We start from the raw sequence: 26,165 nt of genomic DNA, 5'->3' as shown, positions 1-26,165 counted from the left end.
CCATAGCTTTAACAATACGGACCTTTGTTGGCAAGGTGATGTCTCTGCTTTTTAAGATACGTGTCTACCACAAATCAAAGAACGTTCCCTCCAGCTCTTTGCATCTCCAGCACTTAACTGATTCATTCTTATACATCTTAGCAAGCCTACTCGGAGTAGGCAGAAGGTGCACTTCCTAAAAAGCTATGACAGAGTCATCACATGAATCAGACGGTCACTTGAGGCTTACTGTTCGCTGGCTAGCTTCTGTTCCCGCATCCTTCTGATTGTACACACTACTGTTCCTTTTTTTTTTTATGTCCCCTTCGGTCATGTGCTTCTGCTCCACATCTCGACCACATCACCTCTGCTTGTGTGATTCAGAAACTGGGGGATGGAAAAGAGCTGGCTTCCTCAGTGCCACAGGATAAACGGGCTCCCATTCATGAATGAGTCCTTACTTCCTATATGGAGGAGCAGCCAGACGGACATCCAACCTGGAGAGTTTGGGATAAGGACGGAAAGAAAGAGAGAGAGAGAGAGGTGCTTGTTGCAAATTAGAATTCATTCATTCTGAGTCTTTCTCATCCAGCAATGGTATCAGCAATGTAGGGAAGCTTTTGCCAGTTCTTTACAGTGGTACCTCAGGTTAAGTACTTAATTCGTTCCAGAGGTCCGTTCTTATCGTGAAACTGTTCTTAACCTGAAGCACCACTTTAGCTAATGGGGCCTCCCGCTGCTGCCGCGCCGCCGCCACACGATTTCTGTTCTCATCCTGAAGCAAAGTTCTTAACCTGAAGCACTATTTCTGGGTTAGCGGAATCTGTAACTCGAAGTGTATGTAACCTGAAGCGTATTCAATCAGTGGTACCTCGGGTTAAGAAAATTCGTTCTGGAGGTCCGTTCTTAACTTGAAACTTTTCTTAGCCTGAGGTACCACTTTAGCTAATGAGGCCTCCTGCTGCTGCTGCGCCGCTGCCACGCAATTTCTGTTCTCATCCTGAAGCAAAGTTCTTAACCCAAGGTACTATTTCTGGGTTAGCGGAATCTGTAACCTGAAGCATCTGTAACCAGAGGTACCACTGTACTGGTAGATATGTAGATGGACATATATAACATGTAACTAGATAGATGATAGATACAGCACATAACTATTAAATTAAATTAATACATATTAAATTAATAAATTAAACACATGCACACAGATAAATACATTTTTACAGCAGAGCAAAAGCATCGTGTAGATATCTTCTTCTTGAAAGTTATCATTCCATGTGCGGAAGATAACGTCTTATCGCTCTGAGCATCCTGCTGACTTGCATAACTAGTATGCTGCATATTGTTTCAAACCATTCTGAGATCAATGGAGTTTGTGCTTTTGTCCCAAGACAGAGTCCCACCCCCAAGAATAATAAATTGAACACAACTTTCAGATGTACTGTACCTCTCATAACATGTTTCAAATTGCCTAATGGTAGCCCTGCGATAGTAAGTGTTTAGTCATTTCGCTGATAAAAGAACAATTAGAACGTTAGCAGTGGCAAAGTTTTTATTGGTGGTTGCAAGAGCAAATGAGCCCTATATTCTAAATAAAATGCTTGATTAACCTGGAGGTAGGCTGTATGAACTGTGTATCGATTTGTAATGATTTGTTGGGCCTCTGGACCGTAATAAAGATTGTTGTTGTTGTTGTTGATAAAAGTTATGGACTGTAGTTCAGAAAATCTTGATTACTGGGCAGTTCCAGAATATAGGTATTGGATCTACTTGAGAAGTATTACATTTCCAGCAGTTACTTTGCACTCTGCATTAAAAAACCCGTTTTAATTCTGTTTCCAGTAGGAAAGCATTGCCTCAGTAGTCCAAGAGAACCTTAGGAGAAAGCAGTCTTTTCTATTTACAGTGGTGCCTCGCAAGACGAAATTAATTCGTTCCGCGAGTTTTGTCGTCTTGCGATTTTTCCCCTCTTGTGAAACACGGTGTCGGGAAAGTTTTGGAAAAGCTTCAAAAATCACCAAAGTCTTTAAAAACCTCAAAAAAGGCTACCACACCGCGTTCTATGAGTTGCTCCTCGAAGTCAAGTCGCAACTGTATTAACAGTGTTAAAAAAAAAAGGAAACAAACTTGCAAGACGTTTCCGTCTTGCGAAGCAAGCCCATAGGGAAAATTGTCTTGCGAAGCAGCTCAAAAAACAAAAAACCCTTTCGTCTAGCGAGTTTTTTGTCTTGCGAGGCATTCGTCTTGCGAGGTACCACTGTATCATCTATCTATCTATTTTCTATACAGTGGTACCTCTACTTACGAGCACCTCTGGTTACATATCCTTCAGGATACGCACGCAGCAAACCTGGAAGTACCGTATTTTTCGCCCTATAGGACGCACTTTCCCCCCTCCAAAAATGAAGGGGAAATGTGTGTGTGTCCTATGGGGTGAATGCAGGCTTTCGCTGAAGCCTGGAGAGTGAGAGGGGTTGGTGCGCACCGACCCCTCTCGCTCTTCAGGCTTCAGGAAGCTCTCCACAAGCCTTGGGAGCCCCGTGGGAAGTCGCGCCGGGCTCCCCAGGCTTGCGGATAGCAGCCTGTTCTGGGGGCTGGGGTCGGGGGAAGCTCGGGCTTCCCCCGCCCCAGCCCCACGCCGGGGGGGGGGGAAATAAATTTTTTTTCTTTATTCCCCCCCAAAAAAAACTAGGTGTCCCCTATGTGCCGGTGCGCCCTACAGGGCGAAAAATACGGTATTTTTCCGGGTTTCGCCGCATGCGCAGAACAGGCACCTCCTGTTGTGAAAACCTCAGGATCTGACCAGCGTTCCGGAACGGATCCTGCCCACAACCAGAGGTACCACTTTACTGTCCTTCATCTGAGGACCACAGGTGGTACACAACATAAAAACACAAATGCGCATAACACAGTAACAAACACTATCTCCCCCACCCTGCTTTTAAAAGGCCATAGATGGTTTAATTCTACAGTGATGCGAATTTGCTGCTAGTACCATTGTTCTGTGCAGGAATCTTTCATACGGTTCATTCCCCCCAGTGACCGTTTGCTGTTTTCGGAGGCAAAATGCCATTTCCCACAAATCTTGTCAGGTTTGGAATTTTGCGTCTGAAACCTGACCAATGAATGCTAAAAGAAAAGGGAAAAGAGGACTTAATCTCTAATTTGTTCAGGACTTCATTAGCTTGTTAACATTCTTTGTACTCCGTTTCCGCCCTAAAACCCCCAGATTTTAAATTGCATTGCAATCGGGAGTGTTGAAAGTAATCAGATATTTGCGGGGGAAGTACAAATAGGAACAATTTGTTCAGTTCCCTTCCCTTTATTTTATTCCTGCGCTGGTGCCCACAAGAGCTGTAACTCGGTTAAGGAGCTTTTATTTGATTGATTCTCCATCGAGTAATTGACCCATTTAAATTCGCAGTATTTTTTAAATACCGCATTTTTTGCTCTACAAGACTCACTTTTTCCCTCCTAAAAAGTAAGGGGAAATGTGTGTGCGTCTTATGGAGCGAATGCAGGCTGCGCAGCTATCCCAGAAGCCAGAACAGCAAGAGGGATTGCTGCTTTCGCTGCGCAGCGATCCCTCTTGCTGTTCTGGCTTCTGAGATTCAGAATATTTTTTTTCTTGTTTTCCTCCTCCAAAAACTAGGTGCGTCTTGTGGTCTGTTGCGTCTTAAAGAGCCAAAAATACGGTACTTTGGTGGTTTGCAGAGGTTTGTGGCAGACCACCTGTTTTGCCTGAAGTGGACCCTGTTCTTAACCCCTGACATCTCCAGATGCCTGATGAATAGAAGAGTCGCTGCCAGTTTGAGCAGGAAGTACTGAACCAGGTGGAGCTGTGGCCTGACTCAAAAATAAGGCAGCTTCCTGTCTTGTTCAGGTGATGGCCACTTGTGTTGTGGGAGGCAGAGTCTTTTAGAGGCCTTTCCATTCATTCATTCATTAGGTTGGTTGGTTGGTCTTTCAGATTAAAGTTGTACAATTTACAATAAGGTAAATTGGACTACTGCAATGCGCTCTACCTTTGAAGGTGACCCGGAAACTGCAATTAATCCAGAATGCGGCAGCTAGACTGGTGACTGGGAGTGGCTGCCGGGACCACATAACACCGGTCCTGAGAGATCTGCATTGGCTCCCAGTACGTTTCCGAGCACAATTCAAAGTGCTGGTGCTGACCTTTAAAGCCCTAAACGGCCTCGGTCCTGTATACCTGAAGGAGCGTCTCCACCCCCATCATTCTGCCTGGATGCTGAGGTCCAGCGCCGAGGGCCTTCTGGCGGTTCCCTCATTGCGAGACGTGAGGTTACAGGGAACCAGACAGAGGGCCTTCTCGGTAGTGGCGCCTGCCCTGTGGAACACCCTCCCTTCGGATGTGAAGGAAATAAGCAGCTATCCTATCTTTAAAAGACATCTGAAGGCAGCCCTGTTCAGGGAAGTTTCTAATATTTAATGCTGTACTGTTTTTAACATTTGATTGGCAGCCACCCAGAGTGGCTGGGGAAACTCAGCCAGATGGGCGGGGTATAAATAAATAAATTATTATTATTATTATTATTATTATCATCATCATCATCATCATCATCATCATCATCACATACCCAACATACAACATAAAGACAAGATTCCAAAGAATCTCCTGGGCTTCCTTGCTCCCCTTTGTGGGTCCTATTCTTAGTCATTTCCTCCTGCATCTTTTATAACAATCCAAAATCTTTTATCTCTCCATTGTATCCAAAATTCACCATTAAACTACAAGTGTCATTCCATTCCTACTAACGGTTTTAGCTGTTTACAATGGTTTTTAAGATAAATTTTAAATTTCCCCCATTCCTTATTCAAATTGTGGTCTTCCTGATATCTGATTCTTCTGGTCATTTTTGCCATTTCGGCATAATCCATTAACTTAATCTGCCATTCTACTCTGGTAGGGACTTTATCTTCTTTCCATCTCTGTGCCAGTAACATCCATGCAGCTGTGGTCACATACATATACCATATTTTTCGCCCTATAGGACGCACCGTCCCATAAGGCGCACCTAGTTTTTTGGGGGGGAAATAAAGGGGAAAAAATTATTTCCCCTCCCCAGGCGCGGGGCTGGGGTGGGGGAGGCCCGAGCTTCCCCCGACCCCAGCCCCCAAACAGGCAGCTCTCTGCAAGCCGTGGGAGCCCAGCGCTGACTCCCGCTGCTTGCGGAGAGGTCCACGAAGCCTGGAGAACGAGAGGGGTCGGTGCGCACCGACCCCTCTCGCTCTCCAGGCTTCAGCGAAAGCCTGCATTCGCCCCATAGGACGCACACACATTTCCCCTTCATTTTTGGAGGGGAAAAAGTGCGTCCTATAAGGCGAAAAATACGGTAAGGTCTTTTCTGCTCTCTTGGGATTTCGGCACCTAGGGTTCTGAAATGAAAGGCTTCAGATATTTTTTTTAGAAAAAGTTATTTTAAACATTTTTTTCCCAATTCATTATATATCATTTCCCGAAATTCTTTTACTACCTTACATTTCCACTACGTATGATAAAATGTGCCTTCTTTTTCCTGACATTTCCAGCGTACATTTGACCCTGTTTTATACATTTTTGCTAATTTACTGGGAGTTAAATACCAACGGCACATCATTTTCATATCATTCTCTTTCAGCGTGTAACATGCTGTGAATTTTAAATCCCACTTCCGTAACTTCTCCCATGCTGTAAATTGTATATTATACCCAAAATCCCTCACCCTACGGAAGCCTCTTTTAGAACGGTGCTTGCCATCTGCACTTTTTTGCCCGCATTTGCATTAAAAACAACACATTCAATATATGTGTATTAGAATTCTGCTGCCTGATTTAATCAGGGACCTTTTTAGCTGATTAAAAGCATTTCATCCAAGAGGATCAGCTCTAGGGCTAGTGATGTCTTGAGCTTACTGAGGATGAGCATATCTTCCATTTTGGCCCTCTCTGCCCAACTTGCTTAGGCACTTAGAGTTGTAGTAACGTAGCCCAACTCATTTCAGTGAGTTTACTCTGAATGGGGATGGAAGGAGGCAGCAGTTTCCCTTCTGAGCACAGACGAACACGTGAACCGTGGCAGTTCCCACTTCCTTTTCCCTTTTCATTGGAATCTCCTGGCATCCCTGACCCAGAGTAAATCATGTTTCAGTTTCAATCTCTCACCTAAAGACAAGAGCAGGGGTCAGCAAACTTTTTCAGCAGGGGGCCGGTCCACTGTCCCTCAGGCCTTGTGGAGGGCCGGACCATATTTTGAAAAAAAATATATGAACAAATTCCTATGTCCCACAAATAACCCAGAGATGCTTTTTAAATAAAAGGGCACATTCTACTCATGTAAAAACACGCTGATTCCCAGACCGTCCACGGGCTGGATTTAGAAAGCGATTGGGCCGGATCCGGCCCCCGGGCCTTAATTTGCCTACCCATGGACAAGAGCCATAGCATCTGGTGAAGAGATATGAGGACTTTAAAGGTAATGGGTAACTTAGATAGTAGAAATTCCTGTAACTGCAACGTATCTTGATCTCCAAACTAATCCCCAAAACTTAACCTCCACGAGAGGGGACACTACGATTTTGCTGAGCAACTAGTTCCACTTCCCAGTTGTTTTTTCGGGTATATAGCCTCAATCTGATGTCTTACAATGTGAATCTCTTACTGCTTATCCTTTCCTGGGACTTGGTAAATGGTTCATTTTACATAACATAAATCCCTGCATACGGTCGTTCCTCTACTTACGTATCCTCTGGGTACGGAATCTTCGGGTTACGGCCACGGCAAACCCGGAAGTCTATACAGTCATAGGTAAAGGTAAAGGGACCCCTGACCATTAGGTCTAGTCGTGGCCGACTCTGGGGTTGTGGCACTCATCTCGCTTTATTGGACAAGGGAGCCGGCATACAGCTTCCGGGTCATGTGGCCAGCATGACTAAGCCGCTTCTGGCGAACCAGAGCAGTGCACGGAAACGCTGTTTACCTTCCCGCCGGAGTGGTACCTATTTATCTACTTGCACTTAGATGTGCTTTCGAACTGCTAGGTTGGCAGGAGCAGGGACCGAGCAACGGGAGCTCACCCCGTCGTGGGGATTCGAACCGCCAACCTTCTGATCGGCAAGTTCTAGGCTCTGTGGTTTAACCCACAGTGCCACCTGTGTCCCGTGTATACAGTCATACCTCAGGATAAATACGCTTCAGGATAAGTATTTTCGGGTTGCGCTCCGCGGTGACCCAGAAGTAACGAAGTGCGTCTTACATTCTGTTCAGGATGCGAACGGGGCTCTGGAACGGATCCCGTTCGCATTCCGAGGTACCACTGTACTTCCGGGTTTCACCGCATGCGCAGAAGCGCTCAATCACGCTGCGTGCATGCGCAGAAGCGTTCAGTCGTGCCACTTGTGCGTGCAGAAGCCCACCTCTATTTACTTAATTTTCGGGGTGCGAACGCACCCCGGAATGAAATAAGTTTGTATCCGGAGGGTCCACTGTATTTTATAAAAACTATACCATTTAGCACCGGGACGCGGGTGGCCCTGTGGGTTAAACCACAGAGCCTAGGACTTGCCGATCAGAAGGTCGGCGGTTCGAATCCCTGTGACGGGTTGAACTCCCCTTGCTCGGTCCCTGCTCCTGCCCACCTAGCAGTTCAAAAGCACGTCAAAGTGCAAGTAGATAAATAGGTACCGCTGTGGCGGGAAGGTAAACGGCGTTTCCGTGCGCTGCTCTGGTTTGCCAGAAGCGGCTTAGTCTTGCTGGCCACATGACCCGGAAGCTGGACGTCGGCTCCCTCGGCCAATAAAGCGAGATGAGCTCCGCAACCCCAGAGTTGGCCACGACTGGACCTAATGGTCAGGGGTCCCTTTACCTTTACCTATACCATTTAGCATTCCATTATTGCATCCATCAAACCTTGTTTACACTGTTGAATTTATCTTAATGCTGTCAGCGACACTTTCCCCCATTCACCTGTTGGGGGCGCGGTTAGTGAGCAGAGGTCAAGCCCTGTGGTCCAGGTGGGAGCCAGGTGCTGTAGGGGATTTCTGATTCTTCCGGCCATTTTTGCCATTTTTGGTATAATCCATCAACTTAATCTTCCATTCTTTTCTGGTAGGGACTTTTATCTTCCCTACCAGAGCCACACTTCGCGTCACATGGACTGCTTGTTCAATGATCAGGATCGCTGGTGTTTTTGCTTTTGCTTCTGTTTTCAAAGCACTACCTCAAGCTGCTTAACAGCACTTGGGGGAACAAAGTTGGGATGAGCAGTAGGATATAAACTCCCCCCCCCATAATATTTATTATTTTCAGTAGATAAACAAAGTAAAAAAAGAAAAGATTAACAATAATAAAGAGAAACAAAAAAATAAAAGAAAAAGTGAAAAAAGAAAAAAGATACATACAACATATTGCCACTTAATTAATTAAAATTAAGTACCATCCATCTTCATAAACATAGTATTTGACTTCCTCGACTCTCTTCCATCCGAATTTCTTAGTAATTACCGGTATATGTAGCAGTTTCCAATATCAGTGTTTCAAAAGACCATATCACAGTCCTAATCATATTACATAGCTTTCCTTTTGTACATTTTCTTATTTATAAATTTAATTCCATTTTAATCCTAGTCCTAATTGTTTCTTCCAAGTGGTTACATATCTTTAATATTACAATATTTCTTCAAGTAGTCTTTAAATTTCTTCCACTCTTCTTGATGTTCTTCTTTCTGGTCGCGAATTCTCCCATGTTGTTTCCCTAATCTAAACCACTCCAATAAACGCTTGAAACTGCTATTAGAGCTCTCTGGAAGAAAAAAAGACAGGTATACAACAGTGATAAGAGAGGCAGAGAGAGAGAGAGAGAGATAACTGTTTTTAAACTAAGGCAAATGGAATGTTCACAGAAAGTTTGCAATTAAAGGCAGATGGTTTGACTAACAGGGTTATATTTTTGTGAGATGTGGGGCCAGAATGCCAGAAGCCTTTGTGTGTGAAGCAGACCTTCCTGAATCCTGAATGGAACTTTCCCAGGAGATAGCTAGAAAATTAATAGGGGGTACTTGATTAGTAAAAGAGACCCTTTGCAGTAAAATGAGGCCATCTGGATATAAACTAGCTGGATTTATAGATCTCTCCCCCCTTTTGAAAGCTCAGCTAAGGATGTCCTGCAAGTGGAACAGTGCTTCAGTATTTTATTACCGGCCTTTGCACATTGTTCACAATATTTACAATATTTACATGCAGTTCCTTAGCCCCTTCCCCGAAAAGAAGACCTCCCTGTTTGTTTGAGATACGTTTGGGAAAGTTGCAGCTACTAAATCTGAATATACTCCCAATTTTATTGTACTTAATTCACAGAACAGTCCTGTACATGCTTCTGAGAAATGAGTCCTATTGAGTTCAGTGGGGCTTACTCCTAAACCAATGGGTATAGAATAGGGCAAATTTGTCTGGGTCAGGAGTGGCACAACTTAGGTGCCACCACAGAGAAGTCCCTGGTGAAGATCTTAATTTAGGGCAGGTTTACATGGGAGCAAATGGTCCTCCTGTTCATTGCAGTTCTGAGGTGTGGGATTTGCTGTTTTGTAGGATGGTGAGATAGTGATGTATGGAAGTGAGAGCTGGACCATAAAGAAGGCTGATCGCCGAAGAATTGATGCTTCTGAATTATGGTGCTGGAGGAGACTCTTGAGAGTCCCATGGACTGCAAGAAGATCAAACCTCTCCATTCTGAAAGAAATCAGCCCTGAGTGCTCACTGGAAGGACAGATCCTGAAGCCGAGGCTCCAATACTTTGGCCACCTCATGAGAAGAGAAGGCTCCCTGGAAAAGACCCTGATGTCGGGAAAGATGGAGGGCACAAGGAGAAGGGGACGACAGAGGATGAGATGGTTGGACAGTGTTCTTGAAGCTACCAGCATGAGTTTGACCAAACTGCAGGAGGCAGTGGAAGACAGGAGTGCCTGGCGTGCTCTGGTCCAGGGGGTCACGAAGAGTCGGACATGACCAAACGACTAAACAACAACAACAGGATGGTGAGAGGAATTTTTCAGCAGAAGCAAGGAAGTCACTACTCACTTTTAAGAAACTAAACTAGGGTTCTCATGTTAAGCTCTTGGGTGTCATGACTTGTCTTCTTCCTGTTCTGCTGCAGCGTCAACATTCAAATCAAACGAAATCAAGCTGTTAGACTACGCTGAAATGGGAAAACTGACCAGATAGCTCAGGGACCAAGAAGACCAAAACCTCAAGAAAGAATGGGAATTTACAATTTATTTAGCAGACCACTGTAAACAGATGAAAACATTAGCAGCAGGGTGGATAAAAATCAATGGTTAAAAATGGTTAAAAAACAGACAAGCAGATTTTTGTGATTTAAATAGGATTTTTAAAATAAAATGGTTTTGGAGGGAAAATCTTTCTAAAGATAGTTTTCTATTTAGATTACATTATAGTCCAAAGGCTATTCATCAGGAAAAAGATTTGTTTTAAGTTTTTCATGTGTGCTAAAATTCAGTCTAAGTTGTTTGTTGTTGTTTTTCTAAAAAAAGTTTAACCACATCAGTTAACAAACATGGATACATATGCTATAATGTTACTGCTTTAGTTAAATAAATTGTTTGAATTGTTATTAAGGAAATGATTATTTTTCTCCTTCCAATAAAGTTCAGCAGAAAAGTTGTCCATATATAAACAGTTAACTTAGTAAACCTCACAATAATTTAATAATTATCTATGTATTTCTAATAGTATAACCAAATCAGCAATTTTTAATATAACTGTAAAAGCTGCTCTGAAAATTTTTTATTCCAAAAATGAAACCTTCATCTGGTTGTAAATATTAAGATTATACCAGCAAGAATGAGTCTTTCTGTAAAAAAGAAAGAAAGATTTAAATCAAGTCTTACTGACTAGTGATTTAAATCGTGATTTAAATCGATTTGATTTAAATCAAATCTACCCTGATTAGCAGGATTTTAATCTCACTTGTAATGTAACAGATCCTATGTATAATATGGATAGATACAAAATATAAATTATGAAATAATATGTAGTTGAAAACGTTGACAGTAGGACCCAAGGAGGGGATTGGGGGAGGTCTCAGAATTCAGAGAAATCTCTCTATATGGATATGTATTTGGTTTTGTTATAAATTGATATTTTGTAAAATCAAATAAAAATGATTTTCAAAAAACCCAAAACATTCAAATCAACCCATAGATGTCAACCGTCCCTTATTTGGTGGGAAAGTCCCTTATCCCAGCGCCGTGTCCCACTGCTATCCCTTATTGATGATGTCCCTTAAATTTCCCAGGTTTCAAAGGAAGCAGCTCCTCTCCCTCCCTTCCTGCCGGCCAGGGAGGAGGGAGGCTCCAACTGTGTTGCTTGGCTGTGTTGCTCACCCAATAAGGAGTCTAAGAACGACTAGGGGGGTGGAGCGTGCATGCCTTGTGCCGATCAAATCGGCCACGTTGCCTGGGGCCTCGCCTTTGCTCAGCGCTTCCCAGCGGAGAGGTGACGGTGGTTTTCCTTGCTGTATCCCCTTTGCCGGGTTGCTGCGCTGTGGGAACCACCGCTTGAGGCTTCGTTTGGCTGCTGGCTGGGCTTTCTGCCATTGGCTCGGAGGGGCTCTGAAGTTGAACATACCTGTGCTTGGAAAATCCCTTATTTTTGAGGCTGCTGGTCCCTTATTTTCAAATCTGTAAGTTGACAGCTATGGATCAACCAGATCCTAGAAACAGAACACAGTGGTGCCTCGCAAGACGAAATTAATTCGTTCCGCAAGTTTTTTCTTCTTGCGAGTTTTTTGTCTTGCGATGCACGGTTTCCCATAGGAATGCATTGAAAATCAATTAATGCGTTCCTATGGAAACCGCCTTCAGACCAGGTCCGGGGACAGTCTGTCCCCCGACCTCTTCTGAAGGCTGGGGGGGGGGGACAAGGGCTTTTCTTCCCACCCCCAGCATTTTAAAAAACCCCGGGACAGTGGAGGACTTCTCCGCTGTCCGGGGCGATCTTAAAATGCTGGCGGGCGGCATTTTAAAATCGCCCGGGACAGCGGAGGACTTCTCCGCTGTCCGGGGCGATGTAAAAGCCCCTGGGAAGGCAGGCAGGGGGGACAAAGACTTTTGCCCCCCGCCCGCCTTCAGAAGAGGTCCTGGACCTCTTCTGAAGGCGGGCGGGGGGTGAAAGTCTTTGCCCCCCCGCCTGCCTTCAAAAGCTCTCCCGGGAAGGCAGCAGGGGGGAGCAAAGACTTTCGCCCCCCGCCCGCCTTCAGAAGAGGTCCTGGACCTCTTCTGAAGGCAGGCGGGGGGCGAAAGTCTTTGCCCCCCCGCCTGCCTTCAAAAGCCGTCCGCGATAGCGGGAAGCTCTTCCCTGCTATCCCGGACTGCTTTTAAAATGCTGGCGGTGGGGAGCAAAGCCTTTCGGCCCCCGCCGGCCTTCCTGGACCTCTTCTGAAGGCTGGAGGGGGGGAAAGGCTTTGCTCCCCACCACCAGCATTTAAAAGAGGTCCCCGGAGATTTCCCTATGGGCTTTCGTCTTGCGAAGCAAGCCCATAGGGAAATTCGTCTTGCGAAGCGCCTCCAAAACAGAAAACCCTTTCGTCTTGCGGGTTTTCCGTCTTGCGAGGCATTCGTCTTGCGGGGTACCACTGCATTTCCCCCCCAGTGGGATAGCTTTGATGAAATACCATCCCGTAGTAGAAAGTTTCATGCCTGCTCAGAGGAATTAAATGTTGTGCATTTCCTGGCATTGTAGCATTGGAAGAATGAGAATGTCCCATCCCTTAGTCTGAGGACCAAGCCGTGTTTGCCCTCTGTGAACTGCCAACATCATCAAAATCATTGAGTTTGCCAAGACATCAGAGAGGCAAACCAAAATACAGCCCTCCTTGCCACCTGGTTCTGTATGCTAAAACCAAGTTTAGATAGTATCTTTCATAGTTCCTGCCATACTACTCTCCTAGCCCCCAACCAACATAGCTCTGAAGTTGGCCAACGGTTGTATCTTTGGGCAGCCTTCAGCTAAAGAATGGTGCAAGCAGAACAATTTCTGCTTGTGCAAAAAGACTTAGTACCTCGGGTTACATACCCTTCAGGTTACAGGCGCTTCAGGTTACAGACTCCGCTAACCCAGAAATAGTACCTCGGATTAAGAACTTTGCTTCAGGATGAGAACAGAAATCGTGCAGCGGCAGCAGGAGGCCCCATTAGCTAAAGTGGTGCTTCAGGTTAAGAACAGATTCAGGTTAAGAACGGACCTCCGGAACAAATTAAGTACTTAACCCGAGATACCACTGTATTATAAAAAAAGGTCAAATCAATAAAAACTATACGCTTAAAACGTCAAATTCGAAACATGGTTAATAGGTATTTTCAAACCCGGGCTTTCCTCCTTTAGTTTGAATGTTAGTCCTGTCAAAGGTATTCAACCATTTACTGCAAGGGGGGGGGGTTGCTCTGTGAGATAATCCCACTTGCAAGATTTTGACCTGCAGAGAGCAATTTTGCAAAGTGGTTCTATCTCTGAATGGAGTTTCCCAGAAAATCTGGCATGGGATTCGATGTGCTTTATCTGTCTGTGTCTCCCAAATCCTTACAGGCAGATGGTGGAGGGGAGCTGTTTTTATCACAGTGAGTGGGCTGGTAGATCTTTCAGCCAATGGACCTGTGTGAGGAAGAATGCATCTGAAAGCTGCAGGCCTTGTGACCGCTCCTCAAGATATAATGCTTCGGGAAATGGCTTCCCTCTGAACCTAGAGCCCTTTTTTCATCACACTTACATTCTCCCTATGAAGGGACACCGGTGGCGCTGTGGTCTAAATCACTGAGCCTCTTGGGCTTGCCGGCCGGAAGTTCGGCGGTTCGAATCCCCGCAATGGAGTGAGCTCCCTTTGCTCGGTCCCAGCTCTTGCCAACCTAGCAGTTTGAAAGCACACCAGTGCAAGTAGATAAATAGGTACTACTGCGGTGGGAAGGTAAATGGCGTTTCCGTGTGCTCTGGTTTCCATCACGGTGTCCCGTTGCTCCAGAAGCAGTTTAGTCCTGCTGGCCACATGACCTGGAAAGCTATGGACAAACGCCAGGTCCCTCGGCCAGAAAGCGAGACGAGCGCCTCAACCCCATAGTCCTGGTACCCGCAGCCCAGGGGGCCTTCAGATGACCACCCATTGAGTGGCAGTTGGAGGAGGCATTGGCAAAAAGACGGCATGCCAGCGGCTGGGCCAGCAGGGCTTGTGTTGGTCACTGTAGCGTCCTTTCTGTTCCCCCTCCCCGCCCCCAAAAATCTTAGAGTCAAGAGACAGCATAATAAAATGCGTGTTTTATTGTTGTTGTTTTTAAAAGATATTATCCCTTTCTGCTGCAGTGTGCTTAATCCCAAGCAAGCGTGTTTGGCATCAGGGCAGGCAGACGCAAGCTCTATTTGTTTCCCTGTAATCGTAAAGATGCTGTGATTTCAGTGAGATTAAATCCAAAGCTACGTGTACTCAAAAGTGTTTGTTCTTATCAGGGTTGGCAAACTTTATTTTTATTTTATTTTTGTTCCGAAATGCCAAGCAAGTGGAAGCAGTTGTAAAGCATGGAACGGCAGTGGAGCAGAAAAGAGAAATGTTAATTGTGTGCTGTTGTTGTTCAGTCATTTAGTCGTGTCCGACACTTTGTGACCCCATGGACCACAGCACGCCAGGCACTCCTGCCTTCCACTGCCTCCCGCAGTTTGGTCAAACTCATGTTGGTAGCTTCGAGAATACTGTCCAACCATCTCATCCTCTGTCATCCCCTTCTCCTTGTGCCCTCCATCTTTCCCAACATCAGGGTCTTTTCCAGGGAGTCTTCTCTTCTCATGAGGTGGCCAAAGTATTGGAGCCTCAGCTTCACGATTTGTCCTTCCAAGTGAGCACTCAGGGCTGATTTCCTTCAGAATGGATAGGTTTGATCTTCTTGCAGTCCATGGGACTCTCAAGAGTCTCCTCCAGCACCAGAATTCAAAAGCATCAATTCTTCAGCGATCAGCCTTCTTTATGGTCCAGCTCTCACTTCTGTACGTCACTACTGGGAAAACCATGGCTCTCACTATATGGACCTTTGTTGGCAGGGTGATGTCTCTGCTTTTTAAGATGTTGTCTTGTGCGCTACTGAAGCCTTACTCACAGAGCCATCAAAAGGGACACACCCATAAGACCATTAAGCCCAAAGTCTAAAATCAGCTGCACCATTGAGATCATGCATAACTTTCCTTAGACTGTGCTCACACTCCTGTTTGTAGTGCACTCATCCTGCTTCCAGAGCTGGATTTTCAATACAAAACACATATGTATGTCATGCGTCGTTATACGATATTCCTGTTTGATATGTTCTTTCTCAAACCAGATTAACACTGATTGGAATTCTTAAGCTGTTCCAACTTGGTTTCTAGCCAGGGTATGAACCCCCTAAAAAAAGGTAAAGGGACCCCTGTACGGTTAAGTCTAGTCAAAGGTGGCTATGGGGTTGCGACGCTCATCTCGCTTTCAGGCTGAGGGAACCGGCGTTTGTCCACAGACAGCTTTCCAGCATAACTAAACTGCTTCTGGAGCAACGGGACACCGTTATGGAAACCAGAGCGCTCCGAAACGCCGTTTACCTTCCCGCTGCAGCGATACCTATTTATCTACTTGCACTGGTGTGCTTTCAAACTGTTAGGTTGGCAGGAGCTGGGATGGAGCAACGGGAGCTCACCCAGTCACGGGGAATCGAACTGCCGACTTTCCAGTCGGCAAGCCCAAGAGGCTCCGTAGTTTAGACCACAGCGCCACCCGCGTCCCTAACGCAGGGTAAAGACACTCTCAGCCCAACAAGGCCCCCTCGATGCATACAGAACAGAAGCAAATGAAGCCATGCAGATGTGAACAGTGTGTGTTGGGGGGGGCAGAGATTTAGGAAGCACTGAAAATGCAAGCGCTAGAAGGTGGCTTTTTGAACACATTCTCAGTAAGATGCAGGGCGTGATACCCTATAATAACCTGGGTGCAGAGAGGAGCAGGAGAGCAGCTCAGTGTGGGAAGCAGCTGCCCAGAAGGCTGGTTCTGAAGGAAAGTTTAACTCTTGCCTTGGTGTTGCCTAACTCTTCTCTCTTTTCCTTCTAGTATATTGGCAGTCTAGATGTACCGCGGCCAAACAGCAGGGTGGAGATTGTCACGGCCATGAGACGCATCAGGGTAAGTGGTGTCGATGCTTTGATTCCAGCACGCTAATGCATGTCTGCTGTATCCGAACAAGATTCGTGTGAACAAGAGAGAGATATCTTCATTCTAGATGGTCGGGAGAGGTAACGCGGGAATGCTGCGATTCTTATTAAGCCCCTTGTAAGCGGGTAAACGCGGTCCCTTCCTCAACGGCAGCGGCTCATGCTCTGTTTCTGCTGATAGTACCGTATTTTTTGCTCTATAAGACGCACCAGACCACAAGACGCACCTAGTTTTTGGAGGAGGAAAACAAGAAAAAAAATATTCTGAATCTCAGAAGCCAGAACAGCAAGAGGGATCGCTGCGCAGTGAAAGCAGCAATCCCTCTTGCTGTTCTGGCTTCTGGGATAGCTGCGCAGCCTGCATTCGCTCCATAAGATGCACACACATTTTCCCTTACTTTTTAGGAGGGAAAAAGTGAGTCTTATAGAGCAAAAAATACGGTAATTTTAGCAACATGAATTCTTATAGCACTACCAGTGCACCTAGTTCTTTAGGAAGTAATAACAACAGGAGGAGGAAGGGTTCCTGCCCCAGAAAGCTTGCGATGTAAAATTCAACCCAGGAAGGCAGCTGCAGAAGAAAGATTGTGGGTTCAGTTCAGTTGTACCCTCACCTGAGTGCTAACCATTTCTGGCCTGAGGGCTCTTGGCCTATGGAAACAATTACTTTGCCTGCCCTGCCTCTCCCTCTCCCCCCTCACTGAATGTTTCTGGATTCTGTATTAGCTGATAACATGCAATACGGTGGATTTCATCGATAAACTCATTCTAGAAACTTTGAATACAGTGGTACCTTGGTTGTCAAACTTAACCTGTTCAAAAACCAAGGCATGGCTTCCGATTGGCTGCAGGATTGGCCAATCAGAAGCTGCGGAAGCCACGGCGGACATTTGGCTTCCGAAAAACATTGCAAACTGGAACACTTACTTCCAGGTTTGCAGTGTTCGGGAGCCGATTTGTTCAGGAGTCAAGCCAATCGACAATCAAAGTACCACTGTAGTAAGGTAGATCAAAAAGATGGATAGAAAATCTTCCGTAGAAGAACATCTCCAACCAGCATCTGACCTGTCATGAGAAATTCCCCCATATATTGAAATACCCAAAGTTGATTATTTGAAGAAGTTTTCTTTCAAATTTGTGGTCAGCAGAGTTGAGAGTGCATTGTTGGCTATGATACATATATGGTGGAATTGTTTAAACATCAAACAATTTTGGGAAACAATATATAACGAAATGAAAAAAATGTTCAGATACTCATTTAGGAAAACACCAGAAGGTTTTCTATTGGGAATAGTACCAGGAAGCCTAAATGAAGAAGACAAGACCTTATATTTATACGCAACAGTAGCCGCAAGGCTATTGATTGCGAAAAATTGGAAAAGTGGTATTGTACCGACAAAAATAGAGTGGCTTGCCAAATTATTGGGGTATTACAATATATCCAAAACAATGGGAGAAATTGGAAAGATCTCAAAAGAGAAGATAGAGAGGGACTGGAAGGTGTTTAAAAGATACTTGCAAAACCATATCGAAAAATCAGAACTCCTATTAGAATAAACAAGTTCCGTTTCAAATACTGAAATACTAAATAAGATGGATAACAATGTGTAATAGAAAAAGAAGTATGAAATTAGGTTAAAGGTGAGTGAAAGAAAGTAATAGAAGTGGGAAGAAATTGCAACTGGTAGATTGGAAGTCTAACACAAAGGTGGGGTGAGGGGTGGTGGATGGTGATGGGAAAAGGGAAAAAAAATTAAAAAAGAGAGAGAGAGTGCATTGTTGGCTATCCATTCCTGTTACTGAATTTGTCTCTTTTCAGTTATGCTTAAACAGTATGTGTGTTTGAGCAGATTCCTTGCATACAGATAATAAAGAACATACTTTGCTCATCCACACTTGCTTTTTCTGATTTGTTATCCTGCTCTCAAGCATTGCTTCATCCTATAAGGACGGTAGTTCGCCATCACCTTAGTTACGATGTGCCTTATTTGGGAAGGCAAAAAAACATGGTGGACGAGAACCTCCCGTGACAGCAGATAGTTCTTTGTAGGACATTATGCAGCGTGCAAGAGCCTGTTGAATTTGCCCCAGGAGGACCAGCGGTTCTTCGCTGCTCTCCGTTTCTGAACAGCGATGAGCACAAGAACAGGAAATTCTTTGCCGCTGACCTGGGCAGACTCGTCCCAGAGGTCTCCAACCTCTGTTCCCCCGTCCCTGCCCAGCCGTGTGCTAATGAAGCGGGGGGGGGGGGAAGCAGAGTAATGGGAATTCCTCAGATTCCAGCCTTAATCTGCCGCTCTGGATTCCATCTCAAGCTTAGCAGACAAGGAGGGAGGGAGCTGCCTGCCAGACGTCTTGGGGGGGGGGGCTAGCTTTTCCGGGAATCGCAAGGCCAACATGACCCAGGCAAAGGTGTGGTGGAGCAGCAGTTGCCTTGTATTGAAGCCGAAGAACGAGAGAAACCCTGGCAAGGTGTACAATTTCCAAGCACTTAGCTAAGAAGCGTTTAAAATGCAGAATAGGACCTGGGGGGGGGGAGTGTGTCAAAGCCCTAGGTCAATATAGCTGCTTCGGATTTTTTCACTTTGCGTAATCGGTAAAGGGACCCCTGACCATTAGGTCCAGTCATGGCTGACTCTGGGGTTGCGGCGCTCATCTCGCTTTACTGGCTGAGGAGCCGGCGTTTGTCCGCAGACAGCTTCTGGGTCATGTGGCCAGCATGACTAAACCGCTTCTGGCGAACCAGAGCAGCACATGGAAACGCCGTTTACCTTCCCGCCAGAGTGGTACCTATTTATCTACTTGCACTTTGATGTGCTTTCGAACTGCTAGGTGGGCAGGAGCAGGGACCGAGCAACGGGGGCTCGCCCCGTTGTGGGGATTCAAACCGCCAACCTTCTGATCAACAAGTCCTAGGCTCTGTGGTTTAACCCACAGTGCCACCCGCGTCCCTTGTGTAATAGATGTGCTTATGTTAGGACCGTTTGATGTTGCCATGATTGGTGGGTTTTTTAGTGTTTTATCAACTGACCCTTATTATGGTCAGCGGGGGGGAGGGTGTAAGTGACACTAGCATTTTCATGGATTTCTGAGACTTACTCTTTAAAGAGGGGGTTGGATTCATGAGAGAGACAACATCAATTTCAAAAAGGAGTGGAAACCATTTATAAACTATAATGGATGCTCGGGTTGCGAACGTGATCCGTGTGGGATGCACGTTCGCAACCCACAGCGGTGCTTCTGCACACGCACGGGTTGCAATTCGGCACTTCTGGGCATGCGCAAAGCGCAATTTAGTGCATCTGCGCATGTGTGACCACCGAAACCCGGAAGTAACCCATTCCGGTAATTCCGGGTTTCAGCAGGTGTGTAACCCGAAAAAATGCAACTTGAAGCGGCTGTAACCCGAGGTATGACTATATATAAAAAGACAGTATAAAGATTTGGACTCATTGGCAGGTTTTGACTAAACTTTCACAACTATATAAGAGGTAAAAACCAGCAGGGTATAGAATTTGTTTAATAAATCAATACGGAAATACGGGGGAAGCCTAATAATAATAATAATAATAATAATAATAATAAATAAATAAATAAATAAATAAATATTATTAATATTATTATTATTAATAATAATACAGTGGTACCTCGGGTTACATACGCTTCAGGTTGCATACACTTCAGGTTACAGACTCTGTTAACCCAGAAATAGTACCTCGGGTTAAGAACTTTGCTTCAGGATGAGAACAGAAATCGCGCGGTGGTGCCAGCAGGAGGCCCCATTAGCTAAAGTGGTGCTTCAGGTTAAGAACAGTTTCAGGTTAAGAACGGACCTCCGGAACGAATTAAGTACTTAACCCGAGGTACCACTGTAATAATAATAATAAAAGAGGAGCCCTTCGTGGCTGTCGCGCAAGAGTTGGCTCCGCCATTGGCTGCCTGCAGTCCAGGGCCATCAGGAAAGCCTTCTTTGCAGAGAGATCTCCAGAAGAAAGCCCAGGTTCTGGTGGGGCTTCTTTCCCCTGGGGGGGGGGGTCAGGTGATGGTTGGAGACCTTCCCAGTTTTTTTCTTCCATGGATTTGCTCTCCAATATGCCACCGACCCCCCCCCCTTCCCGGCCGCTTCTTGTTTCTCTCTCCTCCCATGGTAAAGAATTGCAGCCCCCTTCGGAGGAGTGTGGTAGCCTCTGGCTTTTGTCAGGAATGCTTGGAATTGCTGTTGCATGTGGTCATTTTTCACCTTAGGCCTTTCCTAATCTGCAGGCAAGAGGCTGGATAGAATGCGCTGAGTTTTAATATATTTTCCGGACCGACTAGAGTTTAATTTGCGGAAACCCCCCCCCCCCATGTTCTATCAAAACAGTGTCGGGAAATCCAGTTCTCTTACGCCAATGCGACTATTAGTTTAGCTTCTCAATTTTTATTTTGTAAATTTAAAGTTTAACGTGTAATTTCCACGTATAATTCTTGGTCATTATCGCAAACCGTCCAGTTCACTTCGTCTAATCCTACACAACTACAAATTTCAGATTAGAATGCTTAAAAAAAGAAAGAAAGAACCGGACCCGCCTAAAAGAGCTAAATGCGACAGCATCATGCAAGTGTGTGCGAACGAGAATAACTCTATAAATATCTGCCTTCCCATAAGGAGAAGCACACTTGGCCCAGGGTTCCTGATAGTACGGAGGAGCCCCTTGTATGTTTTCACTAGCACTGAATGGTGATTTTAAAGACGCACTTGGTGTGTGCGGCCAGATGGCACGTCTAAGGCATTATTCCCAGCAGCACATCATCATCATCGTCATCATCATCATCATAATTTATTATTTGTACCCCACCCCTCTGGCTGTGTTTCCCCAGCCACTCTGGGCGGCTTCCAACAAAGATTAAAAATACAGTGGTATCTCGGGTTACATACGATTCAAGTTACAGACTGCTAACCCAGAAATAGTACCTTGGGTTAAGAACTTTGCTTCAGGATGAGAACAGAATTTGTGCAGTGGCAGCGGGAGGCCCCATTAGCTAAAGTGGTGCTTCAGGTTAAGAACAGTTTCAGGTTAAGAACGGACCTCCGGAACGAATTAAGTTCTTAACCCAAGGTACCACTGTACATTAAAATGTCACACATTGAAACCTTCCCTAAACAGTGCTGCCTTCAGATGTCTTCTAAATGTCAGATAGTTGTTTATTTCCTTGACATCTGATGGGAGGGTGTTCCACAGGGTGGGCACCACTAGCAAAAAGGCCCTCTGTCTGGTTCCCTGTAGCTTTGCTTCTCGCAGTGAGGAACCGCCAGAAGGCCCTCGGAGCTGGACCTCAGTGTCCGGGGAGAACGATGGGGATGGAGACGCTTCTTCAAGTATACTGGGCCGAGGCCATCTAAGGCTTTAAAGGACAGTACCAACACTTTGAATTGTGCTCGGAAACATACTGGGAGCCAATGTAGGTCTTTTAGGACAGGTGTCATATGGTCTCGGCAGCCGCTCCCAGTCACCTGTCCAGCTGCTGAATTCTGGATTAGTTGTAGTTTCCGGGTCACCTTCAAAGGTAGCCCCATGTAGAGCACATTACAGTAGTCCAAGCGGGAGATAACCAGATCATGCACCACTCTGGCAAGACAGTCCACGGGCAGGTAGGGTCTCAGCCAGCGTACCAGGTGGAACTGGTAAGCAGCTGCCCTGGACACAGAATTAACCTGCGCCTCTATGGACAGCTGTGAGTCCAAAATGACTCCCAGGCTGCGCACCTGGTCTTTCAAGGACACAGTTACCCCATTCAGGACCAGGGAGTCCTCCACACCCGCCCTCCCCCGTCCCCCCAAAACAGTACTTCTGTCTTGTCAGGATTCAACCTCAATCCATTAGCTGCCATCCATCCTCCAACCGCCTCCAGGCACTCACACAAGACCTTCACTGCCTTCACTGGTTCCTGCCCTCTCCTCATGCTCCCAGTGAACTTTTCCCTTTTCTTTCTTTGAGGGCGCATGTGATCTAGAACTGATGAGGGACCTTCTCCTTGGGAAATATGGGAAGATGGCGAGCTGTTTGTCACCCTGCCCCCGCCCCAAATACTCCTGGCGGGAACAAATGGTTCTGCGAGCCCTAATGCTTCGCCAGCCTCTCTACTTTGCTCTCCCAGGCGGGTAAGGCTGGCAAAGATCCGACCATGGGCCTAAAGTGATGGAGTAATCAGCTACCCATGTTTCTCACGAGGGAAAAAGAAATCAGAAATAGACTGAGGAAATCTGCATTGCCTTGCATTTTGGTGGCCTTTTTAAGCCGCTCAAACCTAGGTTAGGTACGAAACCCTGTGGGCACCTCTGCTGTTCTCCACAAGCCACGGTCTATAATAGATGCATTCTCTGTGGAGAGATTCACATGGTTTCACATCCCAAAAGTGTTCAGTAAAGAGGCTGGAAGATTATCCACTCACTCGGTGAAAACTGATCTTGGGGAAAGGTCTCTAGGAATGGCATAGTTTATTCCTGAGCGGCCCGTTTTATCTTTTGTCTGTCCTATCCCAAGGGACGCGGGTGGCACTGTGGGTTAAACCACAGAGCGTAGGACTTGCCGATCAGAAGGTTGGCGGTTCGAATCCCTGCAACGGGGTGAGTTCCCCTTGCTCGGTCCCTGCTTCTGCCCACCTAGCAGTTCGAAAGCACATCAAAGTGCAAGTAGATAAATAGGTACCACTCCGGCGGGAAGGTAAACAGTGTTTCCGTGCGCTGCTCTGGTTCGTCAGAAGCGGCTTAGTCATGCTGGCCACATGACCCAGAAGCTGTAGGACGGCTCCCTCGGCCAATAAAGCTAGATGAGCGCCGCAAACCCAGAGTCGGTCACGACTGGACCTAATGGTCAGGGGTCCCTTTATCTTTACCTTTATCCCAAGTGTTACACCTCATACCTTGGTAAATTCCCCTTTTTTGAACTCCCAAGGGCTTTGAGCTGATGCCCAAGCATACTTTTGTACCTTTTTGCTGTTTATATTTCTTAACTCCCCTTCCAACTCTTGTCTCTTCTGGAGGACAAAAAGGTTGTCTCCGTTTTGTGAGAGATTTTACTTTCTTGGGCTCCATGATCACTGCAGATGGTGACAGCAGCCACGAAATTAAAAGACGCCTGCTTCTTGGGAGGAAAGCAATGACAAACCTAGACAGCATCTTAAAAAGCAGAGACATCACCTTGCCAACAAAGGTCCATATAGTTAAAGCTATGGTTTTCCCAATAGTGATGTATGGAAGTGAGAGCTGGACCATAAAGAAGGCTGATCCCCGAAGAATTGATGCTTTTGAATTATGGTGCTGAAGGAGACTCTTGAGAGTCCCATGGACTGCAAGAAGATCAAACCTATCCATTCTGAAGGAAATCAGCCCTGAGTGCTCACTGGAAGGACAGATCCTGAAGCTGAGGCTCCAATACTTTGGCCACCTCATGAGAAGAGAAGACTCCCTGGAAGAGATCCTGATGTTGGGAAAGATGGAGGGCACAAGGAGAAGGGGATGACAGAGGACAATATGGTTGGACAGTGTTCTCGAAGCTATCAGCATGAGTTTGACCAAACTGCGGGAGGCAGTGGAAGACAGGAGTGCCTGGCGTGCTCTGGTCCATGGGGTCACGAAGAGCCGGACACGACTAAACGAGTAAACAACAACAGCAATAAAAGGTATTATGCTACTGTGGGTTATTTCTGCCCCCCTTATGGGTCAGCCTGGCTCCCTTTGCTCATTGCTCCTGCTTTGTGGTTCTTAGATGTTCTGAGAACTTGACTTAGGGCCCCTGTCTTCCCCCACAGCCTGATTTTGGACGGCAAAAGGGTAGAGTTTCTGCTTTTTTAAAATAGCCTCTGTGGAAAATAAAGGAGATGCTGAAGACAAAGGTCAGTTTGGAGAGGTTGGGGGACTCCCATCCACTCCCCCTGGCCCAAATTTTATATGAATATTATATAACCGCCCTGGATGTGTGTATGAGTTTGTTTTGCTTGTGTAAACTATTGAGCGGTAGAAGCAGTGTGCATTAAACTGATGAATTCTGTCACATGTGACCTTTTGAAAACAGGATCTTCCTGATTCTATGATCTGATGTTGGCACCAGGCCTATGTCCTTCTGTGACATTGTTGACAAGGAAATCCAGCTTTCTATCACATTGCCATTCCCTGTTCCTGCCCCGAAATGATCAGTATATGCCCTTCTCTTGGCGGTTTGCAAATGCAGAATTCTATGCTGGTCCCCTGCCTGGAGCAAGTCTGACCCATGGAGCGATTGTCTGGATAAGTAAGGGTCATGGAGATGACATGAAGCAGTTTCCCATGGTTCAATTCCCTTTAGGAGATAGTTACACTTGGACAAGTCTTTGTAAATGTGCTTCTCATCAGCCCAATGTTCACTTAAGGCCAGTATCTGGCTTGAGGACATGGCGGTGGCTAACCAAGCCAGAAAACAGAACTGCCGACTCAGGATTTAACCAGGAGGCATTGACGTTTTTATTAAAGATAAGATACAACATTTAAGAGTTTGCATTGTGGTTTGGATGGTTTTTACAAATGGTACAGATCTGTAACTAATAAAGAAAATGAAGATCTACTTGAGCATTTGGGTGAGCCCGTGAGAATGAAATGCAATGCAAAATAAACTTGAGATAAAACAAAAGCTATGCAGTTTGCGAAGCTGGCATTACAAATATAGGAAGCAAGCAGCTAACTGAATCACGTCCGTCGTTGATTAAATAATTTGCTCTACTTGGTCCAAAGTGCAGAAATGCAGTGGGGAGAATAATTCTCAGTCTGTGCTGCTGTCTGGCTTTTTATACTTCTGTTCTGGTTAAAGGAAGAGCTGCCATGGTTGGACGATGCTTCCATCACCAATGGAGGCGCTACCTCCAGCTATCGCAATGGCCCTTACGTTTCCTGATAGGAATGTCTCGTCCCTGACTTCATACTGTGTGTCTGGACCTTCCCAACGCCTGGGTATCTTGACTGATTCACACGTCCTTCCTTGGCACCATCTTCTGTCATGGTTCTGACAGCGTGAAATAATCTGCGTCTCATCTGCAGTATTTCTGTTCCTTAAGAACTGATGTTGTTGTTGTTTAGTCGTTTAGTTGTGTCCGACTCTTCATGACCCCATGGACCAGAGCACGCCAGGCACTCCTGTCTTCCACTGCCTCCCGCAGTTTGGTCAAACTCATGCTGGTAGCTTCGAAAACACTGTCCAACCATCTTGTTCTCTGTCGTCCCCTTCTCCTTGTGCCCTCCATCTTTCCCAACATCAGGGTCTTTTCCAGGGAGTCTTCTCTTCTCATGAGGTGGCCAAAGTATTGGAGCCTCAGCTTCAGGACCTGTCCTTCCAGTGAGCACTCAGGGCCAATTTCCTTAAGAATGGAGAGGTTTGATCTTCTTGCAGTCCATGGGACTCTCAAGAGTCTCCTTCAGCACCATAATTCAAAAGCATCCATTCTTCGGCGATCAGACTTCTTTATGGACTGATGTACACCAAGGAAAAAAGGTTTCCTATTGCTAAGCAAGGACCCTCTCCTCATCAGTGACGGAGCCTACTCAGGGCTCAACCACACTAACCTTCACTCTGCACAGCTCTGGGCAAAGGGCAAGGGCTTTCTAGGTCTGTGTTTGAGTCCTTCCTTCCTTCCTTTTTGCCCCAGTGCTCTCCCTTTAAAATACTGCTCTTTACTGCGGAATCGGAACAAATGGCAATCTGCGGACAACTCAAATTGCTCCAATTCAGTGGTAAATGTCAGGTTTTCCTGAAGAAAGCACCGGGGCAAAAAAAACAACTAGTGTTAAAACATGGACTGGAGAAGCATGAGCCTGTGGCTAGTAAGGCTGTGTGGATGAGCCCTTAGTCTTCAGCAGGTCTTTCTCAGCAGCTGTGAATCATGTACGAAAACAATCCTTGCTTTATTCTCCTGTATAAAACAGTTATTGTAAAGCAGCTTGTGCAATAATTTTCCAT

General features: G+C 45.9%; 1 protein-coding gene across 3 annotated transcripts in view; it reads left to right on the top strand.

The window, feature by feature from the left end:
* Window positions 1–26,165, top strand: part of LOC308587043 (carboxyl-terminal PDZ ligand of neuronal nitric oxide synthase protein-like) — a 72,218-nt gene that overhangs the window by 13,675 nt on the left and 32,378 nt on the right. For all 3 annotated transcript variants that reach the window (XM_081194400.1, XM_081194403.1, XM_081194402.1), the window contains exon 2: window positions 16,100–16,171. In XM_081194400.1, the coding sequence (XP_081050526.1) occupies window positions 16,100–16,171 (72 nt within the window). The remainder of the gene's footprint in view (window positions 1–16,099; window positions 16,172–26,165) is intronic.

This window comes from Podarcis bocagei, assembly GCF_964188305.1.
Source record: "Podarcis bocagei genome assembly, chromosome: 5".
Lineage (NCBI taxonomy): Eukaryota > Metazoa > Chordata > Lepidosauria > Squamata > Lacertidae > Podarcis > Podarcis bocagei.
The sequence above is the reverse complement of the archived record's forward strand: the minus strand, read 5'-3'. Positions and strand labels throughout refer to the sequence as shown.